Here is a 25200-nt window from a genome sequence, read left to right on the forward strand (position 1 = left end):
TGAGGCGTATGTTGAAGGATATATATCGAATATGGATCGCGAAGGGTACGTTCGAACCCGTGTGTCTCAGAATAGATATGCAGACTTTTCTCCGACAAAATATATCTAACGAAACCTATGCTCGATTGGTAATGGGTATAATGACGGAGGCCGCATATAGTTTTTGGTTGAACGAAGTTCGTGGTTACGTCATAAGGTTGGATATGGAGGATCGCGCCACTCAGACCGAGTTTCACGCCGAGGAACAGAAGTTAGAGGAGGAATCTCCGCGGAAAAAGAATCAGAAGAAGCCCCGGCCTATCGACGCGATGTTCGATTCGTTCGCCGATCAGGACACCGGTTTGATATCTCAGAATTTAACGAGAGTAAAGGATGGGCGAGTATTCGTAATGAGAACCCCCGGGGAAAGCGGCGACCGCTTGGTTCGCGTGAGTCTGTACGAGGTCAAGGATATAAAGGGCAGAGATAAGTCCGACTGGTGGAAATATTCTAATTTCCGTGCGCAATTTCTTCATTCCTCGTCAGAAACGGATCGCAAGTTAGGATTACTGCGTGAGCTCTTCGAGATCGTGGCGAACGAGTTGATGTCGGTATCGGGAGTCGTGAGGGAGGTACGGGGTCAATTTCGAGGCACCGGCAGTAGCGACACTAATTATTCCGAGGAGAGGAAGCGAAAACGCCTTGACGACGAGTCGATGGACGGTGATAAAGTCGACGCGACCGTACAGGAAGCAGCTGGTCCCTCGTCTTCCGGCTGCAACGCTCCGAATAAAAAATAATGTGTCACGTAATATGACGATTGACAATATGTAATCGTGAATGATCTAACGCTTTCACAGCGATATATATTGTATATGTGTAATAAATATAAGAAAGCAAAATATGTATTAACGTCAAGAAATATATATATATAAAATGAATGAATGAAAAAAGCACGTTTAATTTTTTTCACAAAATCAAGCTTATACCAATGTAGTGGATAGATGTATCCAGGGTAATATAAAATCAAGTGCGATATGTTAGCAGAGACAGGTTATATATTTGTCTTTTTGTAGGAATACAAATTTTTTTAATTACAACTAATAAAAGATGAGATTATACGAAACCGAGAACGCTATGTTTAAAAGAATCCGAAACAGATAACGGCTAGTTCGCAATCGACGATATCGTTGGCATCGAAATGCGCGCTTTCACGGATCGCGCGCGGACCGTCGGCGGGATTGTCGAGGCCTGCGGCGATCTCCTGGAAACGTTTGACTTTCGCGTCAACGATTCTCGTCACTGGGGAGAGCGCCTTGACGATGCGATCGACGCAGTAATCGTGGTCGAACATAATGATCACGGTAGAGAGCGATAGGATCAATCGATTAGAGGGATGTTCCAAACGTAGAATAGATTGTTTATTTTTCCAACTCGCAGGAAAATGTTGTTTCCGATCGTAGGCAATTCCATGCTGTCTTCCGCGCTGTTGTTGTTGTTATTATTGTTGTTGTTGTTGTTGTTGTTGGAGCGAAGTGTCGTTAGTATCGTAGATTTTAGTTTCACCAGTTCCTTCCACTCGTCGATCGTAAACGAGATCTCCTTTCCGTGACAATCTCCGAGTACGATGTTCACGTACGACGGTGACTTTACGACGATGCCGATGTCCAAGTACTTGTATCCCGTTTTCGTCAATGTGTATCGTCGCGCCAAAACGCGGAGAGGATCGGCTCGCGCGTTGACATTGTTGAATCTGTAAGTATCATTACCTTACTTTGTGTGTGTGGTTAAAAGCGTTGCAAAAGTAAAATAATACTACTTACGTTTGTTTTTTCTTCGTATTTTCCTTATTCGCGTAATCTGAATTCTTTCGTTTCGCATTACCGTCGTCGAACGTATCGGATGATTGTCGTTCCGCCAACGTGGAGTACATCGTCGATTATCCTTCGCTCTCCTACGTTGCGTGTCGGTAGGCGGATCACGCGAGACTAACCGATCTCTATGGATTATAGGTCCTAAAATAAATTGCCGTCCCTCTCTCTCGTCAACGTTTCGGTATTTCGCGTGAACTTGTGCAAGAGGTCGCGCAATTGTTGCAGTAATCCGTGTCGCGGGCAATTTATGCCGAGCGTTTGCACGTCGAATTCACTCGCCGAGATTACGTTTTCCGTAAATTCGTTGAATTTGTAAATCTGTTGTTGTTGCGACACGAAGTAAAGGTTACCGTCGAGGTATCGGAAGGCCAACGTAATATTCGGCGGTATTCCCGGAAAGATCGTTTGAATAGTATGATACTTAACGATGTTTCCGTTATAGTCGTCCACCTCACCGATCATGTATCCGTCGTATATTACGTAGGAGCGTCATCGATTCGTGTTTATCGCGGCGTTTATCGTCGCGTCTGCGGGCAATCCGAATTGCGAAAATGTTTTCGGCCAATTGGTATCCAACGAGAAGCTCGGATAATTCACCTTGTAAATAGTATTATCCACGAATAGTATTATGTCGCCGGACGGAGTCTGATACGAGGCTGAAACGCGCGTATGATTCGGAGGTAGAAATTTCAAATAAGTAGAAAGCGCCATCGGTTAGTTATATTTCCTATCGTCCAGTCTTATCAACCATACGTATTTTTCGCTCGCGATATACATTCGTTTTTTCAACAGTAATATCGCGTCGATGCGGTTTATTTCGCACAGATCGTTTGGAATATCCTTTGGCGTTGGTACCGGAAGTTTCGGCGGGAATATCGGTCCATTCGGCGATTTTTCGGCGGTCGAGTTACCGTAGAGATTTTGAATATTGAGAATATCCTCGTCGCTCAGTTTAATAGGATGGGAATAGTGCGTCGTGTAGGCGTACATGATGGAATCCGTGTGCGGATCGTGCTGCAATCCCAAGGAGTGACCGATCTCGTGCGTCAGCACGTATAATAGGCTGTCGGAATTCGATGGAGTCTGATCTAGATAGATATACCAATGTTCCTTACTGTCGATATGAATCTCGGAGGTATAACCCGCGTGCCCCGTTGGATAAGTGGCGTGTGCGAGTACCCCTCCCCGACCATCCAATGGAGAGGGGCACAAGTTACCGTTTCGACGATCGAGCATCATGTGATTACCGTCGCGCCATGATATTAAAATATTTGGATCTGATATATTTCGTCTGAATGTCAACGACGATGCAGCTTGCCACAAGGCAAAAGCTGCCCGGGCGGCTTCCAACCCTTGGTTTTGTTGCTAATTGAAAATTCCACGTGAGTACCCTTTGTGGCCACTTATTTCCGATGGCATTCGCATTTTGTTGCATAATGTCCGGCTGTCCACATCGCGGTCTACGCATTTGATCTAGGGTTTCGTTGCTCGCCTCGCCGGTAATGGGTAATTTATAATATTCCTGAAAAAGGCTGATAGAGTCTTGGAGAATCCGGTGCTCGCCAATGGTTTCGAACGATTGCATCTCCTCGGCGAGATATCCATACTTCTGCAGATAATTAATCGCGAATTCGGTGTTTTCCCTAACGATCTGTTCGTTTTCGTTTGCAAAGGCACAGACGACGGAGATCGCGATCACGAGACGGGCGGCGCGCATTTTCCTCGAGATGCTGCGCGATCCGTGCGTTCACTTCGAATGGCGAGCGACGAGACGCGATTTATCGACGTGGCATCTCATTCGTTTGTCTCCCCCTTTCCTCGACGTGTTCGAGAAAAATCGATCGAACGGCTATTTTCTGGGGAGGTTAGCTGAGATTTGCTTACAATTTTGCTCTACAAAAAATGTAAATCTAAGTACGACACGAGAGAATTACGTCACCGTGAATGTATAAGTGGAACAATGGAAAAAAATAAAATAAGCGCATCCTCGCATTATCTCTCGTCTGCTGGCTGTGTAGGAAACCGCGGTACGGATGCAAGACCGCAGCAGAAAGCTTACGGATTCAAGCGCATCATTGCATATTTATAATTTTCGTTAGTGTCGCAATGTGCGCGAAAAGAAATACATTACTCACAGTCCTTCTGGTTTAAAGTAGATATCGCATTTCCCTTATGATTCAACGCCTTTTTTGTTGTTTATAATTTTTCCGGTTGGAAAACGGGGATTTCGAACGTACCGCAGTATATATAGAGCGGGCGTTGTCGCGGATGACACCAGAGTTTCAACTTTTTGCTTTTTTTCCAAGAGGCGTGTGTACGGGTTTTTTTTCACAATGGAACAGTTAACGACTATCACAAAATTGGTGAATGCAATCAACACTCGGGAAATGTGTATCCTAGCCGCGAACACCGATTCGTTAGCGAAAGTTCTCGCAAGGATCAACGAGGATATCGAAAGAATCAGAAAGAATTTACCGAGTTTCATGTCGGTTGAAATGAAGTTCGACAGCAATGATAAAACGCTCGCGGTATTGTAAGTATATAAAACTTATCCTTTTTTTGTATGTCTATTAGTGTTTCTTTCAATATTTAGTTGTTTTATGCGCTATTCGATAGGAATCGCATACAAGAACAACTCCGTTGCATCGATCGCTACGTCAACGTGATTGTAAATGATATGGTGCGTATCGAACAACAAATACAAATGTGTATTAAGAGGTTTACCAACGTAACGAGCAACCTGGAGGATAACGTGTACGAAGAGGTGTCTGACTTTTCCCCGTATACATCAGGAATCTCAGGATCTGCCACCTGTCTAACGGAAAGTGTGAAAAAATAAGCTGTATATACCATTGTAAAATACATTTATTGTTTACAAAAATAATACGTAGACAAAATATAAGTGATATATATATTGTATAACATATATAAAAAAGTGAATAAAAGTATGAGTGGACAAAACAATACAGTGTATAATGTTGTATAGTGAATAAAAAAACAAAGCGCGTAAAAAAATGTTTTTTGTATACATATTATAATCGCGCACGCGCGGAGAATGACACGAGATCTGCGTAGAGCGGGGCGTCCACGTTCGGAGAGACGGCGACGAGAAGAGATCTGTAGAAATAGAAAATATATTTACATAACAAATCGTTAGTAAAAAAGAGAGATAGTGCATTATAAAGGAATACCTTAATATTTGTCCACTTCTCTCTCGTACGGGACACCGTGTCCCCGGTATCTGTCGAACACCCTGCGGTAATCCATAAACGTGGAAACGCACTCCGCGCACTGCGAGGCTGGTCGCGTCGTTACTAGACGACGATCGCAGACACCGCACGTCGAATTTACCGCGCGTAGCGCCGTCAACACGGAGTGGTAGGTCGTCCTTAGATGATACCACGCACGGCCCCGCTCTCGCATTTTTCCGTAACAGGTTTGGCAAATCCGCGTGCGCGTCACAAAGCTGGACACGTACGTTATCGCGTTCGACCGCGCGCACACCGCCTCCAGCAAATCCCCGTATTCCTCGGGGTGATCCTCGGCGCGTACACCGTCCCACAGCTCGAATTCGGGTAATTTCATTATAATACGGTTCGTTTTTCTTCTTCGTTCGAAAAAACTCCGAGGATTCTAACGTACTGACCGCATCTTGCCCGACCTGCGCCCCTCCTTCTTTACCTCTTTATCAGCGGAAAGAAAAGAATCATCGTCATCGCGTTGTCATAGGAACACAATGACGCGACCCTTCCACGTACGCTTGACATTAGGAATACATGTCTAGCAAAAAGTGGTTTGAATCCTTATCGGTGCGAAACCGCGTATCGTCATCGTCTCGTCGGTCGGTCGCGGTTGTCGCTAGGATCACTTTGACACACACGCACACATATATATTATTACTGGGAGCGCACGTCTAGCCAAGAGCCTTTGTCGCAAATCCTTATCCGGTCATACGTCAAAAACGAACTCGTCATAACTACTATTACTATAGAGCAAATCTAATTTTACTACAACGTTATCCAGAGAAAAAAATATATAAGACGCGAAACATATAATTGGTGTACATCTTTATTACAGCATAAGCGTATAACATAATTGCCCCCTTTTACTAGAGGTTAAGAATTGTTTCATACATTTTAGTATACAGCATATATAATACATATTACAATTCCGTTGTAATTATATTGATATGATCGTTTCGTTCCGCCCACCAGTCGTGTAGCTTGCAGATGTTTTCCATCGCGCAGTGCTTGGTGTGGCGTCCACATCGAAAAACTCGACCGGCGTTGAGCGTCTCCAGTCGACCAATGCTCTCGTAATCGGCGTCTATCGTCTCGATCGTCGCCTCGGCGTCGCGAACGGCGTCACCAACGAGCTCCTCCAACCAGCGTTTCTTCTCCGTTCCCTTCACGTAAACTAGCCTGGACGTTTCGCTCGTCGTCAGACCGTCGCAAACGGCGCGTCGAATGATGTTTCGCGCACGATCGTAATCCACGTCTCCGTCCTTCCACTCGAGCCCGTGATGATTCGCGGTCAACCAACACACCCGAGCCTTTTCGGTTTTCGTCAGAAGATCCCAGGCTAGTGGCGCGGTGAAAACGTGATGCGTCAACGTTCGTCCGTCTCGTAGCACGGCTACCTCCTTCACCAGGAATTTGTCGCGAACGGTGAATCCTTGAAGGTCGACGAAAACGGGCGGCGCGTACGACATCGTGCGTTATCCAATTGTTTTTTTGACATTGTTCTCCCGGGACGGGATCTTATATACCGCTCCTCACGCCATTTTATTTTTTCCCTCTTTCCTCGTTACTACCACTACGCAATACTTATTCTCGGCACTTACGTTACACAATTTTCCGCAGAATATTAGTCAGGGGGCTGTACTCGATGATGCGATCGTGAATAATCAGACAGTACGCCGTTGTGTTAGCCGGAACGTTTTCCTTGCATTCGAATTCTATACGAACGTCTACCGTGGCGCTCTTTATCGCCTCGTTTTGACGAGAGCAATCGATCACCACGAATGGACCGTAATTCATAAAATCTACTACATTTAGATAGGCCTCGTCGACGTCGCGTCCGTAGTATACCTTTTGAAATTTCGCAAACATGTCGTACAGTACCGCAATTTTGTATTGCTTCATATCTAAATTCATGTCATCGTAGGGATAAAAATCCGAATTCAGGTAGAGTTTTACGTTAGTGAGATTGCAATGATCGAATACAGATACGTCTTTCGGAAGAATGTTTCTTCTCTCGGTCTGCAAAGCGAAGATAACGTATCGCGGTTTTTCCACTTGCGCCGCTGTCTTGACGGCCCACGAGTGTTTAGTAGTGCTCTGCAATAGAGGAAATTCATACAGGTCCCACGAACGAAATCCAACGCTTAGGAATCGACCGCTCTCCAGCGTTCGTAATAGCGATAATTTGTTAACGTCGTTCAACATCACGTGAGGCATTCGCCATTGAACCTTAGACAGAACGACTTTAGGCTCGATGGAAGTATCTTCCGCCACGATGCAATTGTTGTCGTTGCGCGCGCGTATTAAGATAAGTTCGTGTCGCGCGTTTATCACTATGCGTTGATAATCCTCGCAAAAACCCAGGAGTATCTTTAAAGGAACTGAAAAATTGAAAAAACCGTCCGCGGAAACTACCGGTCTGCCCCATCCGGCGTTCTGTAATACATCCTTATCTCTCGACGTTAAAGTTACGTAATTCTTGATCGTGCTGGTCGTTTCCACGTTTCTGTTTCTGTCGATCTCGGGTGACCTCCTTTTGGACACGTAACGATTGGACACCGCTCGATTGGACACGCACGATTGGACACGCACGATTGGACACGGCTCGATTGGACACCGCACGATTGGACACCACACGATTGGACACCGCACGATTGGACACCGCACGATTGGACACCGCATTATTGGACACCGCACGATTGGACACCGCATTATTGGACACCGCACGATTGGACACCGCATTATTGGACACCGCATTATTGGACACCGCACGATTGGACACAGCACGATTGGACACCGCATTATTGGACACCGCAGTCTTCTAGTGAATAACATTTATATATCATATGACAGATTATCTAAGCTTAGAAATATCTGGCAGAAAAAAGCTTCGATTTGCCAGAAAAAAAATTGAATTTTAAATATCTATATACGTATTTTTAGGAGCATCTCGTTTTGCGTGGAAAGTTTCAAACGGGAGTATCCCGTTTGGACACGTAACGATTAGACACCGCTCGATTGGACACGCACGATTGGACACGCACGATTGGACACCGCACGATTGGACACCGCACGATTGGACACCGCATTATTGGACACTGCACGATTGGACACCGCACGATTGGACACCGCATTATTGGACACCGCACGATTGGACACCGCATTATTGGACACCGCATTATTGGACACCGTACAATTGGACACACACACATTTACGTGTGTGTATGCAGATTTCTAATACAGTTTGCATGGGTTAGCGACTTGGACGGGGTGGGTGCGGGAGGGGGGGCCGAAGGCCCCCCTTGCACCCCCCCGTGTGTGTGTGTGTGTGCGTGCGAGCATTTTCTGCACCACATAGGTTTGAAACTTTCCACGCAAAACGAGATGCTCCTAAAAATACGTATATAGATATTTAAAATTCAATTTTTTTTCTGGCAAATCGAAGCTTTTTTCTGCCAGATATTTCTAAGCTTAGATAATCTGTCATATGATATATAAATGTTATTCACTAGAAGACTGCGGTGTCCAATAATGCGGTGTCCAATCGTGCTGTGTCCAATCGTGCGGTGTCCAATAATGCGGTGTCCAATCGTGCGGTGTCCAATAATGCGGTGTCCAATCGTGCGGTGTCCAATAATGCGGTGTCCAATCGTGCGGTGTCCAATCGTGCGGTGTCCAATCGTGTGGTGTCCAATCGTGCGGTGTCCAATCGTGCGGTGTCCAATCGTGCGGTGTCCAATCGTGTGGTGTCCAATCGTGCGGTGTCCAATCGAGCCGTGTCCAATCGTGCGTGTCCAATCGTGCGTGTCCAATCGAGCGGTGTCCAATCGTTACGTGTCCAAAAGGAGGTCACCCGTTTCAAACCTATGTGGTGCAGAAAATGCTCGCACGCACACACACACACACACACACACACACGGGGGGGTGCAAGGGGGGCCTTCGGCCCCCCCTCCCGCACCCACCCCGTCCAAGTCGCTAACCCATGCAAACTGTATTAGAAATCTGCATACACACACGTAAATGTGTGTGTGTGTCCAATTGTACGGTGTCCAATAATGCGGTGTCCAATAATGCGGTGTCCAATAATGCGGTGTCCAATCGTGCGGTGTCCAATAATGCGGTGTCCAATAATGCGGTGTCCAATCGTGCGGTGTCCAATCGTGCGGTGTCCAATAATGCAGTGTCCAATCGTGCGGTGTCCAATCGTGCGGTGTCCAATCGTGCGGTGTCCAATCGTGCGTGTCCAATCGTGCGTGTCCAATAGAGCGGTGTCCAATCGTTACGTGTCCAAACGGGATACTCCCGTCGATCTCCACACCGTTTAACTCGTAACGAATTTCGTCGAACATAAAAGCGACACAATTGCTCGTCTCGACTTACGCTTATCGTCCGTAAATATCCCCTCGACGTAGAGAAAGCTCTCGCACGGCAGAGTGTACAGGTCCTGTTGTTGAATAGGTATACGTATCTCGTCGCTGTATCCCAACGTCGCGTTGGCGTACGGATTGTACGTGTGAGTCTCGATCCTGACGATACGCTCGTCGAAAATCGGCTCACCACCGATGTCGAGTATGTCAATCGTCATGATCGGTGTCTCTCACTATAAAACCTAAAGAGCGAAGAAACGCGACATTCGCCGCGCTCAATATTCCGCGCTGTTGCGTTACCTCACCTCCTCCTCTCCTCGACGCGAACAAATCGATATTTTTTTTCACTCGCGATTCACCGACAACGAGCATGTTTAATCATGTCTACGTTTTCTCACGTGTAACCTGATCGTTATCTCCTCGCCTCGAAAATCAACGGAACGACCGTCTTGATCCACCATTCGCAGCGTAATAATCGTAACGCTCCGCGCGACAACCGGAAGGTAAATGATATGCGTAGGCGTTTCCGATATTTTATATCCTGATGGGACGTTCGGGGTGAACTCGTGTATCGTATGAACCGGCCTGTCGTTGCTATATGCTCCCGCGGTGACGTTACATTCCACGCGTATAACGTTGACGCTCATAATATTCGTCGGTTCGTCGGACACGTGCCATTTATTCGGTTCCAGTACGCGTCCCGCCGAAAAACCCAACAGAGATCCGATATTATTCGGCGAGGTGAAATCAATTCGATACGGACACTTTATTTCGGTTTTCATCGTGTTCTCGTTGGCGCGAAGAACGATCGTTTTGTTCGCATCGTAATCGACATCGTTGTCGTACACGCAATAGGCGTTATCCGCGACGCAATTCTCTCTCGTCTCGTCGTGTAACGCAGCCCTGAGATATCGTTCGATGGCGTTCAGCTCGTAGGATCCCTCGATCACGTCGTTGTTGTCGCCATAGTAGAATTTATTGTTTTGCGAATGAACGTTGGGTATCGTGTTGTAACTTTCAAAATGGGCGAGGCCCAACTCGTACTCGCCGTCGCTGAGATCGAGAGCGGGAAAGTAGTCGGCAACGAAAACGTTGTTTACGCCGGACAACGTGAGCGTCATCATCGACATGACGATCGATTTTTTTTGGGACCCAAAAAAATAATGTATTTTTTTTTTCCAATCCAAACCGCGAAGAAACCGCAAACACAACTGACCGCAAATGCTCTGTTCGTACGTCTGATAAGACCGAGGATTATACGTCACGTCGACGTTATCGCCGAGATACTGCACGAGTTCTCGCGGAGGTCGAAGATTTCCGAAACTATCAAAATAAACGGCTCTGCCTCCTCTTCTCGCGTAAGCGACCCAATGCGTTCCGGGACCTTCCGCGTCGTCGAGATTCACGATACCGCACTCCGCGCGTCGCATTCTCGCCGGCAAATCGTCGCGCGTGAACACTCCTCGGAAATGCGGAATTCGCGCGCGTCTCGCCGCTCGCGTCAATTGCTCGCTCGTCGTGACGTCGGATACGGGTAAATGGTCTAGCGGGAGCGTTTTTTTTTTCCTCTCTTTCGCCGCCCGGTCGATATCGCACCTCCGAGTTTCTTATACGGCGCGAGATACAATCCGTGGCCCTCTATCGCGCGATTGTGACGTTGCAGCTCCTCCAATTGACGACGAGCGGCCTTCCGATCGTTTACGGCTTTCGCCACACCGGCCGCTCCACCGATTAAGGAACCAAGTGCTCCTAGTACCGGTAGAAGCGGTAACAAGCTTCCGCGTTTCGCTATCGGTAGCACTCTCCTCCTCCTCCTTCTCGATACCTTCCTTTTCGTCGTCCTTCTCCTCAGGCCCATTCCGAGTTTTGTCTTTGCTTTCATAGCCGCCCATACGGCGGTCGCTACGGCTCTCTCGCCGAGGGTCGCGTCACTCGCCGCGATACGCTCACGCGCCCTGTCCGCGAGAATTCGATCGGCCGCGTGACGTTCCGCTAGATCGTTACTTCGCGAATACGCTATATCGTGTTCGCGGCACGCCGCGTCTAGCGGATTTACACCTCTGTCGCCGCGTAGCAGTCGTTTGGCGAGACGAGTACCGGGTCCGCAGAACTGATAGCCGGGAACGTGCAACTCGAAGGGAAGCGCGTTTATCGCGCTGTTCAACAACCCGCCGCCGCGTCTTCGGATGGCGTCGACGACTGCTGGCATACGGCGCAATGTCTGATCTGCGGTGCCGGGCCGTCGATGTGCGTTCTCTGCCAAGGCTGATTATAATGCTCCAAACATCTGCGACAGCTTCGCACCTCGGGATCGGCTCTCAGGTGTTCGGGCAACCTGTCCCACAGTATTTCGATGTACTCGTCGAAATATCGCAGTAGAATCGTCTTCGGAATGAACGATAGCACCTCGGCGGACCACTCAAAAATGTCACGCTTGTCCGACAGTATTAGAAACATCGTTACGACTGCGCGAGGGGAAAGAATCGATCGCGTATAAATAGCGCGAACTAGCGCGCAAGCGCGCATACGCGTAGAGATGAAATTCGTGCGACAATCGCCGACGATAAGAGTTTTCGATCTCGATCGCAAAACAGCCGGATCGAACGCGACCGCAGGAACGACGACGCGGAGACACGGCTCGCTGTTACCGGACGCGATACGTTGCATCATCTGCGGTCCGTCGAGCTGCGGTAAGACGAATCTATTGATAAGCTTACTGGAGAGCCCGCACGGTTTACGCTTCGAGAACGTATACGTCTATTCGAAATCTCTGCAACAACCGAAATATCGTTATCTCGCGCGACTCTTCCAGCCGATGTGGGACGAGATCGGTTATCACGCGTTTCGCGAGAATCACGACGTCGTACCGCGCACGGAGGCGCTTCCCGACTCGATATTCGTATTCGATGACGTAGCCTGCGACAATCAGAACACGATCAGAGAGTACTTTTCCATGGGTCGACATTCGAACGTCGATTGTTTTTATCTCTGTCAGACGTACGCCAAGATACCGAAATACCTGATACGGGACAACGCGAACCTCTTGGTTTTGTTTCGACAGGACGACACCAACCTTAGGCACGTGTACAACGATCACGTGAACACCGACATGTCGTACAAGGATTTTTGCGCGTTGTGTCGAGAGTGTTGGCAGCGAAGGTACGGTTTCGTGGTGATCGACAAGGACAGCGCGTTGAGAAACGGTAGATACAGACGAGGATTTAACGACTTCGCGGTGTGGTGAAACGTTCAGAGCGATGAGTAACGTCCTCGAGGAACGCGAGAGAACGGCGAGGGAAATCGCCAAGACGCGCGCGACGATCCGTAGGAAGCACCGGGCGTTGAAAATCGGAAAGCTGGAGGAGGAAATTTCGCTGGAGAAACGCTTCAAACCGATCGTCGAACCTTTGAAGCGCATAGTCGAACACACCGCCAAATCGTCAAACGATACTATAGGTAAGAGGGAACGCGAGGGGGGGTGACGTCTACGACGACGACGACGACGTCTTCGAGGAGGTAGCCCCGACGAGAAAATCACCCGTGTCTAAGAGAAAACGAACATTGGCCTCGCCCACGATCGCCTCCACGCTGTTAGGAAAGGTGACGTTATACCCGCGCGAGGAACAGACGGAGGACGCGCCAGCTTCCGCGCTCGAAACCTCGATCAGAGACACTCTGCAAACGCCGTACGGTCGCGAGTCCCTGCACAGTCGATTGGGACCGTTGGGACAAAGGTACGTGGGTGATCTTCTAAGTGGAGAGAGTAAAACTAAAAATGATTACGTATACGGGGTATACCTCACCGAGGAAGGTACTAAACTCGGCAACAAACCATTCGACGTGGGAGATGACGACGCGATTATAATAGGCGATACGAGATACGTCGGTACGCCCGGCTTATACGAATTGATCTTCAAGAGAATTCCCGATGACGCCGTCTACACGAGAAACGATTTAAAAACGTACAAGAGTATACTGCTGACGACGAACGCTCATAGACGCGGTCGTAGCGCGAGTATGCCGATCATGGGTAACAAGGGCTACAAGTACACCGCGATTATCGGACCACTTATACGCGGTGATAAGAGGACGACGACGACGACGGGTGCTGGCGTACTCGACGTTCCATCCGGCATGCGAGTAACCGACCATCGTGTCGATTACGTTCACTGGGACGATCCCAACGAATTGGTCGATCGTCTTCGATTACTCGACGCTTCTCGTCGCGCCGGCAACAACGCTCACGACAACGAGATCCTGTCGATAATCGAGGAGCTGCGCGAGGCGGGACTAATTATAAATTGAATCGTCGGCCACGGTAGCGGTACAGTCCGAACGCGACGACGACGACGAGATGACGTCCGTGAATAAATTTGGCATGTCTCTGACGGGAAGACGCGACAACGAGATAATCGCTACGCGTTCGTCGATCGAATCTCTGAGGCGCTACGTGCACAACAACGCGTTGCGTATGAACGGGGACAATTACGACGCGAACGAACGTAAGATACAACGATTGGAATCCCCGGTTGACAGCGCGGACGCGACAAATAAGGGCTACGTCGATCTCAATCTACAAAAAACGGTCAAGGACATACGGGAGTTAAAGGAAATCACCGAGAATAATAGCTCGACGTTGGACTCGCTCGGAAAAAAGATCCAGGACCTGCAAAGTTTATTCGACAGAAGCCTCGCTCAAATCGTCTCTAACAGATTGAGCTTGGAAACCTTTCAAGGCGAGTTACGGAAATTAAAGGAGTTGATCGATAAAAACGTGAAAGAACACGAGGATATGTTGCAGAAGTTGCAGGAAACGCTCGAGGTAAAGGTAAACGATCTCAACGTAAGGTATGAAAATAACATACGAGAATCGAAAGATGCGTTTTCGCGGAATATTGAGAAATTAGAAAAGGAATTGCACGACCTACCGACAGCGTATGAAAAGAAGTTAAACGATCTCGACACGAAATACGAAACGCAGATTATATGGAATTTGCAAAACACGATCGAGAGTAGCCTGAAGGATCTGTTTGATTTAAAAAAAGAGACGAACGCGCAGGGAGAAAACCTGCGCGGTTTGCGGAGCATTGTGAGAGATGTGATTGCTGCGTTGGAGATTGATATTCACGACATCGCCAACAAACATTCAAATCATAATCAACTGCAGCACCTTCGGTATCTGTTGCAATGAGCGCCGAGAAACGAAGACTCGTGAACGAACTGCACGCACCAGCCCGTAAAAACTTTCCACGACGTCGAGTAGTGGTACGCGGATACGACGATCTATGGCAGGCCGACGTGGTAGAGATGCGTCCCTACGCGCGAAACAACAAAGGACATAATTACATTTTGACGGTTATCGACGTTCTGAGCAAATACGCGTGGGCGTTGCCGCTCAAAACTAAAAACGGAAAAGAGGTTGCCTCGGCACTATCGAAGATATTTCGCGGGGACGCGCGACATCCGAAAAATTTACAAACGGACGAGGGAAAGGAGTTTTACAACGCTAATGTGCGTCATATTCTCGACGAGTATCGCGTGAATCATTACTCGACGTATTCGGTAATGAAAGCGTCCGTAGTCGAGAGATTTAATCGCACGCTGAAAAACGACATGTGGAAAATGTTTACGCTCAACGGATCTTACGTATGGATCGACGCGCTACCAAAGCTAGTGTCGTCCTACAATCGTCGAAGGCATCGAACGATCGGCATGCAGCCAGCGAACGTGACACCGAGCGTCGCCGAGAGGCTCCTGTCCACGGTATACAGTCGCGCGAAGATCGCCGTTCCGGCGAAATTCAGAATCGGCGAGCCCGTGCGCGTCAGCAAATTTAAAACGATATTTGAAAAAGGTTATACGCCGAATTGAAACACGGAGGTATTTCGCGTAGCCGAGATACGTCAAACGAATCCAGTGACCTACCTCCTTAAGGATTATCGTGGCGAACCGATAGCCGGAGGATTCTACGAGCAGGAGTTGCAGCGAGTCGCCGATCCCGACGTTTATCTAGTCGAAAAGATTCTACGCAAAAAGGGCGACGAGGTTTTGGTAAAGTGGCTAGGAATGGATAAGTCGCACAATTCGTGGATTAAAAAAACAGATGTGGTGTAACAACGTTTTATTATATTCGTATATAACATAATGTATATATATATATTCAAATATATATAATACCATTTCAATGTATGTGTTATTATTATTATTGAGACACCCTATAATGTCCCCACGGCAGAGTTTCCGTCGAATCGGGCGGGATGTACCGCTTGTCGTCGTACGGACTAAGAGCGATTTTCATTTCGGAAAACGTGTACACCTCGTGCAGCCTGGATCGCACGCTCGACTGACGACGCGTCATTTCTATATCGTTTCGTAGGCATCGCGTGAAATCGTCGAACGTAATCGTTCTCTCCACCACATTTTTCTTCACACCCTTAATTTTCTTCGTGTTCCTCCCCCCCAAAACTCTCGTGGCGTACATCTTCGCCCTCAAACCCACAAATTCCGTCATAATAGCGCCGCAGTTCTCGTCCTTCATCAAACCCGGTACACTCTTATTCACCAACGGCATGGCGTACGGATTATTTTCCGGAAAGTTGCTCGTGTCGAATCGATCGATAAAACGTTTCATATCCTCGTACGCATCGTAACATTCGATGAAATATATCAAGCTGTCCGTGTCCGTATACATGATTTTACACTTGTCTCGATACAAGGGCAACATATAATCGTAATGAAATTCGTATAAGCGCGTTTTGGCTATTTCTAAAATAGCCATGCCAACGTACAACGGTTTGTTCATCGTCACTTCTAAGCGACGCAATTCAATAGCCATCAGATCCTCAGCGAAGATGCTTCTACTGTGGAAGTTCGGCTTGGCGATTAGCGCCTCCGCTCCGTGTCTACCATCCCAGCTCGTCACGAGACGCACGTCCACACGATCGCGCACATTTTCCATTGTCTTTCCGAAAACCGCGTTATTCATCAGCTTATACATATTTCTCTCGAACTCGTTTGTCGCCCCAATCCTAAATCTCGTATTCAATTCTATATAACCGCAAAGCCATGGAAATTGCGCGAATCGTAACACGCGATGAATTCTCGTTAAGCGCAATCCGTGTCGCAGACATTGTTGTAGGTTGCGATAATGTATGACATAATGCGACTTATCGTGAAGCGTGGCCAGAAGCTTGACGTTCCGCCTATCGGGAGGCGTGGCGCGCAAGGGACAAAATGGAAGATCCGCGTGAGCGTCGTGCAGCTCGTGCGGATACGCGAGATCTACCTCGAGAATGTAACCGAAATAAGAATCCGCGGAAACCGACATTACGTCGAAATTGGCGATATCGTCGAGCCACTGGAAACACGAGTATGGTAACGGTTGGCACATCGCCCAACCGTACAAATTATTTACGTCGTAATACATGAGAAACGACGACGGTTGCGACGAATCGTAACACGGCAGATATCTGTTATTAGCACGCGCGTATCTATTCGAACACTGACTAAGACCGCCGCGCCACGCTCCACGAACAACACCATGTCGATATCGGTTAGAAGTTCGAAACAAACACCCGTGTATTTCAACATCGCGTCCCACGTATAGCCGGGTAACGTGTAATAATGAGCCGGATCCAAACCGTAACTCTCTATGCTGTTTTCGCGAAACTTTTCAAAGACATCCGCCAGTAGTAGCACGTCCGTTTTCAAATACAGATCGCTGTATTCGCCTAGATTTCGAATATTAAACCGTTCCCAAACCATAACGGCGTGCTTGTGATCGTCTTCGGACACCTCCTCTCCGGTTAACGAGCTGTAAAAAGCCTCCCGCGACGGTAACTCCGTGTCGTTCAACCTATCGACGCTGTCGAGATATTCGTACGGAAACACGCCTTTGCGCGTGAGCAATTCAAAATCCTCGTCATCCAAATCGGAAAACATCGATCGCGTTATCCGCAAGTCGTCGCGATCTAGGTACGACACCAATTTGCCGAGACTTTCATTTAAAAATTTATACGAATCCACGAATCGTAATTTTACGCAGTTATGCCATTTTTTCTCTCTCGTAGAACTTACATTCTTCGTGAAAGAAATATACGTCTCTTTGTTTAACGGTAACAGATCAACTCTACCCTCGTATTCATTTGCGATTTCTTTAATTATAAAATGCGCGTCGTATCCAGATAAATTGTGAAAGAACACCGGAATCACAAAGAAATTGTGGTAATTTAAATTACAATACGAATGCGCCGCACCCCTATAACGTCCGGTGATATGACAATGATCGCGCACACGTACATCCGTCGTCAGGAATATTTTGCCACATATGTGACAAAACGTCGAGTCCGAAAAATCACGCGTCTCCTCTCTCATCAGTTCCATCATGGGGGCGACCGCGCCATCTTTCGCGCGATGCGCTAGAGAATTCAATTCTTTCGCGAACCACGAAACACAGTCCTGACCGCGATGCGATATATACATCGATGACGATTCATCGCCTAACGTGCACCTGACATAATAACCGACGCTAAACGCTCTGTGACGTTGATAACCGAATCCGTTTTCCGTTGTCATAAAACCTTCCCCCTCGTCCTTCTTTTCCAAAAGACATTCCAAATCCGCATATACCACGTACGGGAGTCGCTCCTTTCGATCGTAGTTGCGAAACGAAAGCCATTTATCCTCCTCTTTGGGAAGAACAATCGCGCACTCGTTCATCCTTTCGCAGTCCACGGTATGCTCGGATAATTTCTCGATCGAATAAAAATAATGCAGACATCTGAAATTGCAATTGGTTGTTAATTATTACAGGTAAACTAGAAGAAAATAACAATGCACCTACCGATCGCATATAAACTTTTTGGTTTTGGTCTTGTTTATCTCGTTCGAGAGCAATCGCGAGAGCTGGCTTATCCAAACGTAATGACCCACCGTATCGTTGCGTCGTGCATCCGATATGTATAACAGGTTTACGTAAACGTTTCTCTTGTTAGCCATAAGACGTAGAGGAACGATCTTTTTTTTTTCACGTTCCTTAAACATAAACACATTAATGGATATATTGTTCAAACGTTCAAATTTAGTAATATCTCGCAGAGCAACCGGAAATTCTATTCCATCGAACTTTAAGTACGTTCGATAATCGGGATACGAACTGATCCTCTCTCTATTCTCCTCAACGGGATACATCGCGGCGATAACAGCCCACGCGAAACACGCGTTATCGTTCGACCGCACATTCACCACCACTTTCTTACGTCTCACGTACAACGGTATGTCGCACCAGCATCCCGCCTGCATGGGATCGCATTTGTTGACGTTCACATTCAGGTTCAATATACGCGACAGCGCCCATCCGCTATCGCGCTCCTGAAACTCCTCCAGTGACGTAAGGATAGCACGAATCACGAATCTTTCGTACCACTCGCGCAAATCGGTCAAAACGAACAGCTGTTCATTCGCGGTTGTGATACTTTTAACAGCGCTCTTATCTTTAGCGATGAATTTTCCGTTAAACACAGTATTAACCTTCAGACACGAATATCTATCCAACTGTTCGCGCACCTTCTCAATCACCATATCTCTCGAGTCCTTGAGAAATTCGCTTGGTTCGATATAACGCGAATTGATGACCGCGCCCGTTCACGCGGTTGTCAAAGGCGGTCTCAATTTCGGACCAAATCAATCCCGATCTGTCGCCAAGGCCGGCACCGGCACAGGCAAAACGGTATCGCAACTCGTTCCTTATTCCCTCCAAACTCAAAATACGGGACACGAGAGAATTTACCGTTCCAGTTCTCAAGGGACGACGTTGGCATTTCTCTCTCAACGCGCTTGAACACTCCTCGCATCGACGCTCCCACATAAGATAACTCTCCTCGTCGACGATATTGGTCGCGTTCGTAAAAAGATCGTCCACCCACAGGCGGTCGACCTCCTCGTCGACGACATCGCCCGCGTTCTCGATAAGCGCGTTCAGCCAGGAGAGATCGACTGCCGCGTCCGTAGGCATATTTTCAACGGCGTCACTCATGATTATTGCCTAGAGATCCACATAGTAGAACCCTCGTTGTCGACCGGTAATTTAAATTCCACCCGTTGATTCGCGCGTCTAGCCTCTTCGATATACATAGGCGCGATCCGATCCGTGACGAAATAAAGCGTCTTGTAGCGAATACTCGATGGTATACCGGACAGATATCGCCTTCCACGATCACTCACAGCCATTAGCGTCTTTATCCACAGATCCTCTCGCGCAAAAACAGTTCCAATCGCTCTTCGTAGATGATACGTTCCCAAATGCCATCGCTTATCCTCCTTCCTCACGGTCCAACGATTGCGCTCCTCGCTTACGGTAGAGGTAGATGACATTGACTCGTCGCAATAAAGAACTTCCTCGTTTTCAATTTCCACCGATAATCGTTTCTCCATGCAACACAAACGTTACGTTCACCATCGCAATCTCGATAGTCTTTTTATGACAAAAACGTCTATCGACGCGCTCTTATATACCCTACTAAAACGGAAAAAAATTGAGCAATAGAAATATTATTACTCGATGACAAAACTATATTGCGCAGATTGCGGGAAAAAAATAGCACGGTCTCGACCAATTAGAATTTGCCGAGTAAAGACCGGCGAGATGAATCGCCCGTCTCGCCCGAATCCGTGCAGTTTCTCCGAGGATGCGCCTTTCCGCTCGGATTACGCATCGGCGAAAAATAATAAAGATCGCTCTCGCTCCAAAATGCGTTTCGACACACATTCCTCCCGCCTATCCCCCCCGCGATCCTCCGCAGAGCTCTCGACCAATTACGATCTGCCGAGTAAACCACGACGAGATGAATCGCTCGATCCGCACGGTATCTCAAGGGATGCCTCCTTCCGCTACGATTACGCATCGCCGAATAAATAACTCGCTATACATACTATTATTTTTCTATTATACTTTTCATTTATGAACATACAAATTAATAAACATTTAGTCACGCCAACGAGCGAACAAATAAACGATTCGCTATGCGTTTATGCGATAAACATCTTTTTTCAACCAAAAACAAAAATTACGAACAAAGAAAAATAAGGCGCCAAAAATTAGGCGCGAAATAATACACATTCATTCGCGCCAACGAACGTCTTTCCACAGCGTCCAAATTACTGATCGCTATGCGCTCCATTCTGCGCGATACGATAAACTAGCGCCAAAAACTAAATAGGCGCTGTCCCCATGATCCCCTCGACAACGAACGCCGGCTACGTAATACACTTCCTGTTTACGCCGAAGACCGTGCCCACTTACGTCTCCGACCGTACGGTCTCACCCGCGAACACCCTTCTCAACCGGCACACATACCCCCACTCCTACACCCCCCCTCGTTTGACACCCCTTTTACTTTCCCCCCCCCCTGAACCCCTCAGAGCACCCGGGTGCGACCGTATGCGAGTCCGCTCAGCGTGACGTTTCCTCGGCCCCCCACCACTTTTCCCCCCTCATTTCCCATTTGATTTGCCTTCACCCCCCATTCCCCTCAGGCGATCTGATCGTTAAACCCGCATAGATTAACTACTAGTGTCGAAACGCTTAGCCTCGCGGAAGCCACCGACATCCATAGTCACTGGCCTCTAAAAATCGCGCTAAGCCAGCAAGTCATCCGGCTATATATGTCAGTACGCGCAGTGACCGGGCGGAGAGTAACTTAACAACGTCCGAGCTACGTCAGTTTACTACACGCTCATCGCGAGTGTCACCTAACACCGTACGCGCAGCACAACTGATTGTAAACCGGAGACAAGAATAAAGACCGAAAGCAGAACAAGCAAGAAACCGTCTTTTCAAACGACCTACGAGCCAATCCTCTCCCCTTCAGGTCCTAACTTCTAAGGCAGGCAAACCCATAGAACTTATACTAATGGAAGAAGAAAAGAACTCGTACAAGTGTGTCCAAGAAGTGAGACAGAAAACTACTTCTGTCTTATACTTACAAATACGGCCGCTCATGCGTGGCCTCATTATGAGGAAAAGTTATGAAATGTGACAGAAAACTAGTTCTGTCTCATTTCATGTCAAGTCATGTTCTACCTATCCTTGTCGTACAGTAATAATATTAGGACAGGCTTCATCAACTTCGGCTCCGGAGACGCAGTGAGACTCTTTTCCCCCACTCTCAAACGCTAATACTCCCTCTACATCGGTAGAAGACGCGTGCTAACAATAAAGCGCTTAACGATACTTTGTGTCTCCTAGCCTGGAGGGGGAAGCATTGCGTCTCCGGAGCCGAAGTTGATGAAGTCTGTCCTAATATTATCACTTAATAATATTAAGCCTGTCCTACAAGAATTTCTAATTTACTTATTTTCACGAAAAATAATACAAATTTTGATAAATCTGGACGCCATATTGGATCGGCCATTTTGAATTTCACACTTTTAACATAAGATTTTTCTTCAGCGACACCCAGTAAACATTTTACTTTCTAAAACTTTCCACTTATTCTACCTGATATATCAAATATAGTTTTTACCTTTAAAGGGTAGTTTTCACTCCTCAGAGTGAACCTTGGCCGATAAAAAAAATACGTGTAAAATATTTTTCATAGTTCTACAAATGTGTAAAGTTTCATTAAAATCGGAGAGTGATACTTCCGTAGGTTTACTTGTAAGTGTTCTCTTTTAATTAAAAAAGTAATTACAACTCTTTTAAATAATCGTTACTACTGAGGTGTAATGAAAAAGCTTTGCAACAGAATTCGACAGATTCAATCAGAACGGGAGGAAAGGGGGCAGAAAAAACTTTTCCTATCACATGACAACGCATCTACTCATTCTGTTCTACAGGTGTTAGCTCAAAAACAAACTGTATTCCAGCACTCTCCCCCTCCCCCCAATATTCAGCAGATTTATATCCCTGTGATTCACTTTTTCACAACTCAAGCTAAAAATAAAAGATAAACGCTACGACATTAAAGATATTAAGACAAATAAGACACGCAAATTGAAGATTTCGTCAAAACAATTTACAAATACACTGGTGCAAAAAAAAAAGATGGGACAAAAATTTTGACCGAATTTTTAGACAATCTTCAAAGTGACGTAACTTTGCGAAAAATCATCTACTTTAAGAAACCTTAAACAAAAGTTTGACTTGTTAAGTGTAACTCTTTTATATTGTCTAAAAATCAAACATGTTTTCTTTTATTGAAAAAAAAGTTTATTATCATTTTTCATAAGTTTCTCGTTAAAATCTTGTTAATATTATATTAATCCAAATTCTCAAAGCTCATTCTTTTCTAAGCAGTTAAAAAACATGTCGATACGATGTTTCTTGTTGATTACACACGAATTTGAAATTTGCACTGTATTTTAGGGTATTTTAGTAAATAAATACTGTATTTGTTGGATACCATGAAATGGTATCAATATGGTACTGCACATTGATTTTATCCGTGTTTAACTCATTCATACCGTCATCAGAGTGACCCAATTTACATCACGTAGAGGTTGACGATCGGATTATATGAAAAAAGCCGATTTTTTAAATAAAATTTAAATTTTTATTTTTTTATGTATGTGTATGTGTATATGTATGTTTATGTGTATGTTTATGTGTATATTTATGTGCGGGTTTGTAAATATAGATAAATGTGTATGTTTGTATACATGTCTATTTGCATGTGTTTGTTTAATAGTGAGTGTTTCTTCCTCGTTGTTTAATGATCTATTGCAAACGTTCTTCCATGTTGATGCATGCTTGGATTTTCCGTTGCGGTATTTCATTCCAAATTTGCACCAGCAGTTCTGACAAAGCCTGGAAATTAGTTGGTGGTCTCTCTAGATCTCTGAGCCGTCGTTTCATTAAATCTTAGATATCTCAATAGGATTAAGTTCTAAGCTCATAAGAGGATAAGACAGAACAGTAATCCTGTTTTCTCGGAGGAATTGTTGGGTAATTATTGCAATGTAAGGACGAGCATTATCGTGCATAAATACGAAATTTCGTTTAATGCAACGTCTCACTGGCAGTACATGCGGTCTCAAAACTTCATTAATGTAGCGTACTGCTGTCACTCTTGGTGGTGGTTCGATGACCAATTCAGTGCGCCTATTGTACCAGATTCCATCCCATACCATAACAAAACCACCGTTAAATGCATTAACGAGTTGTACGCAGGAACGGTCGCAAAGACGACGCCATACATAAACACGTCTATCATAATTAAACAAGCAAAACCTCAACTTATGAGTAAATAAAACATTGCAACACTGCCTTTGAGTCCAATTTTGATATGTTTTAGCATAATAAAGACGAGCTTGATGGTGTTGTTGGATTAGCGCTAAGGCTCGAACTCTGCTGCGTGAATGCAGACCTGCCTCGTGTAAACAATTTCTGATAATTACGTCAGAAATTCTTCTTCCAAGGTTTAATCCATCAAGGATTTGACGTGCACTTTGAGCAGGTTTTCGCACAGTAGCATGGATGATTTGACGGTCTTCTCTAGGCGTAGTGATTCGCCTCCGACCAGAATCTTTACGACGATCAAATCTTCGTCTTTCTTGGAAATTTCTCCGAGCACGGGAAACCATACAGCAAGAAATTTACATTCTTTTCAAAACACAACACACCATATTTCCTTCTTGTAGAAGAGCAACAATTTGCGCATGTTAAATTTCAGTTAAATGCTGCGGCATTTTTTATTCAAAATCAAAACGTTTCAAATTGCAAATCTGATTTTCAGTAAATATAATCCTGCATATAAAGTTTTTTAAAAAAAAAGAACATTTGCAGTTTGTTAATCAAAAATTCATGTCTTGATTTTTAGCATGTGATTATTTTAAAATCTGTATTTTGAATATATAAAAACGGTCATCAATTTACTGTAAAAAACAGTTTACTCTTACATAGTAAATTTTTTTAATTCAGTTACTGGCAATCTAAATATTGTAATTGATTTCCTAGATGCCGCTACATCTGGGGAGGGTTCACTGTATGGCCCTGAAGTGGATGACTCCAGTGTAAGTTTGAAAAAAAGTTATCTACGTTTTAACCGAATGTCAAACTTTAAACGCGTTTTTCTCGAAACCAAGTTTTCAAAACGCGTGCCAAAAATATCTCGAAAACGGCTGGACCAATTTACTTGAAATTTGGAGGGCTTAATTTACACAAAAAAAAGACAGTCTTTATCGTAGCAGTTTTTTTTTAGCTTTTACTTTTTTTTAAGTTAAAAAAACGACCGATTTTTATCCTAAAAAGTCGCTTTTTTGTTTAAACGGCCGCCATTTTGCCAAAAATCGATATTTTTAAAATCGGCTACGATAAAGACTAGATAATATCATTCAGTTTAAGAAAATTCTAGGCTGGTCTGTTTCAGATAAGTTCTGTACGAGCTGCAATTGACACCGCAAAGCACCTTTTTTCAACAAGGTCTCTTGCGACGAGGACAATATCTCCGCCATTTTTAAATATTTTCAGTTCAAATTTATTCTGAAACATGTTCTAAGAATGTATTTTAAAGTAAAGAAAACTAGGATTAATTACATACATTAGGTTTCAAAAAAAAAAAAAAAATCGAGAAAAAGGCCTTGAAAAGAAAAAATTACTTGACTTAAGTAATTGGCTTTCTAAAAATCAACGATTTTCTTTTTTTTGTATAACGAATAAGATTTGAACAAAAGTACACATACATATACATACATGTACATCCACACATACACTCAAACATTTACATAAAGTCTAGTGCAAAC

At 45.7% G+C, this 25200-nt stretch overlaps 2 protein-coding genes across 9 annotated transcripts in view; both read right to left on the minus strand.

The window, feature by feature from the left end:
* The window catches only part of LOC105831246 (protein phosphatase 1L), a 264636-nt gene that overhangs the window by 97644 nt on the left and 141792 nt on the right, over positions 1-25200 (minus strand). The gene's annotated exons all lie outside the window — the stretch shown is intronic.
* Positions 784-2204, minus strand: LOC118647399 (probable basic-leucine zipper transcription factor G). Its single transcript, XM_036292241.1, has 2 exons — positions 1803-2204; positions 784-1732 (listed from the first exon to the last, which is right to left on the minus strand). The coding sequence occupies exons 1-2, from the start codon at positions 1910-1912 to the stop codon at positions 1360-1362; spliced, it is 483 nt and encodes a 160-aa protein (XP_036148134.1). The 5' UTR covers positions 1913-2204; the 3' UTR covers positions 784-1359.

This window comes from Monomorium pharaonis, chromosome 1 (assembly GCF_013373865.1).
Source record: "Monomorium pharaonis isolate MP-MQ-018 chromosome 1, ASM1337386v2, whole genome shotgun sequence".
In the NCBI taxonomy this organism is placed as follows: Eukaryota; Metazoa; Arthropoda; class Insecta; order Hymenoptera; family Formicidae; genus Monomorium; species Monomorium pharaonis.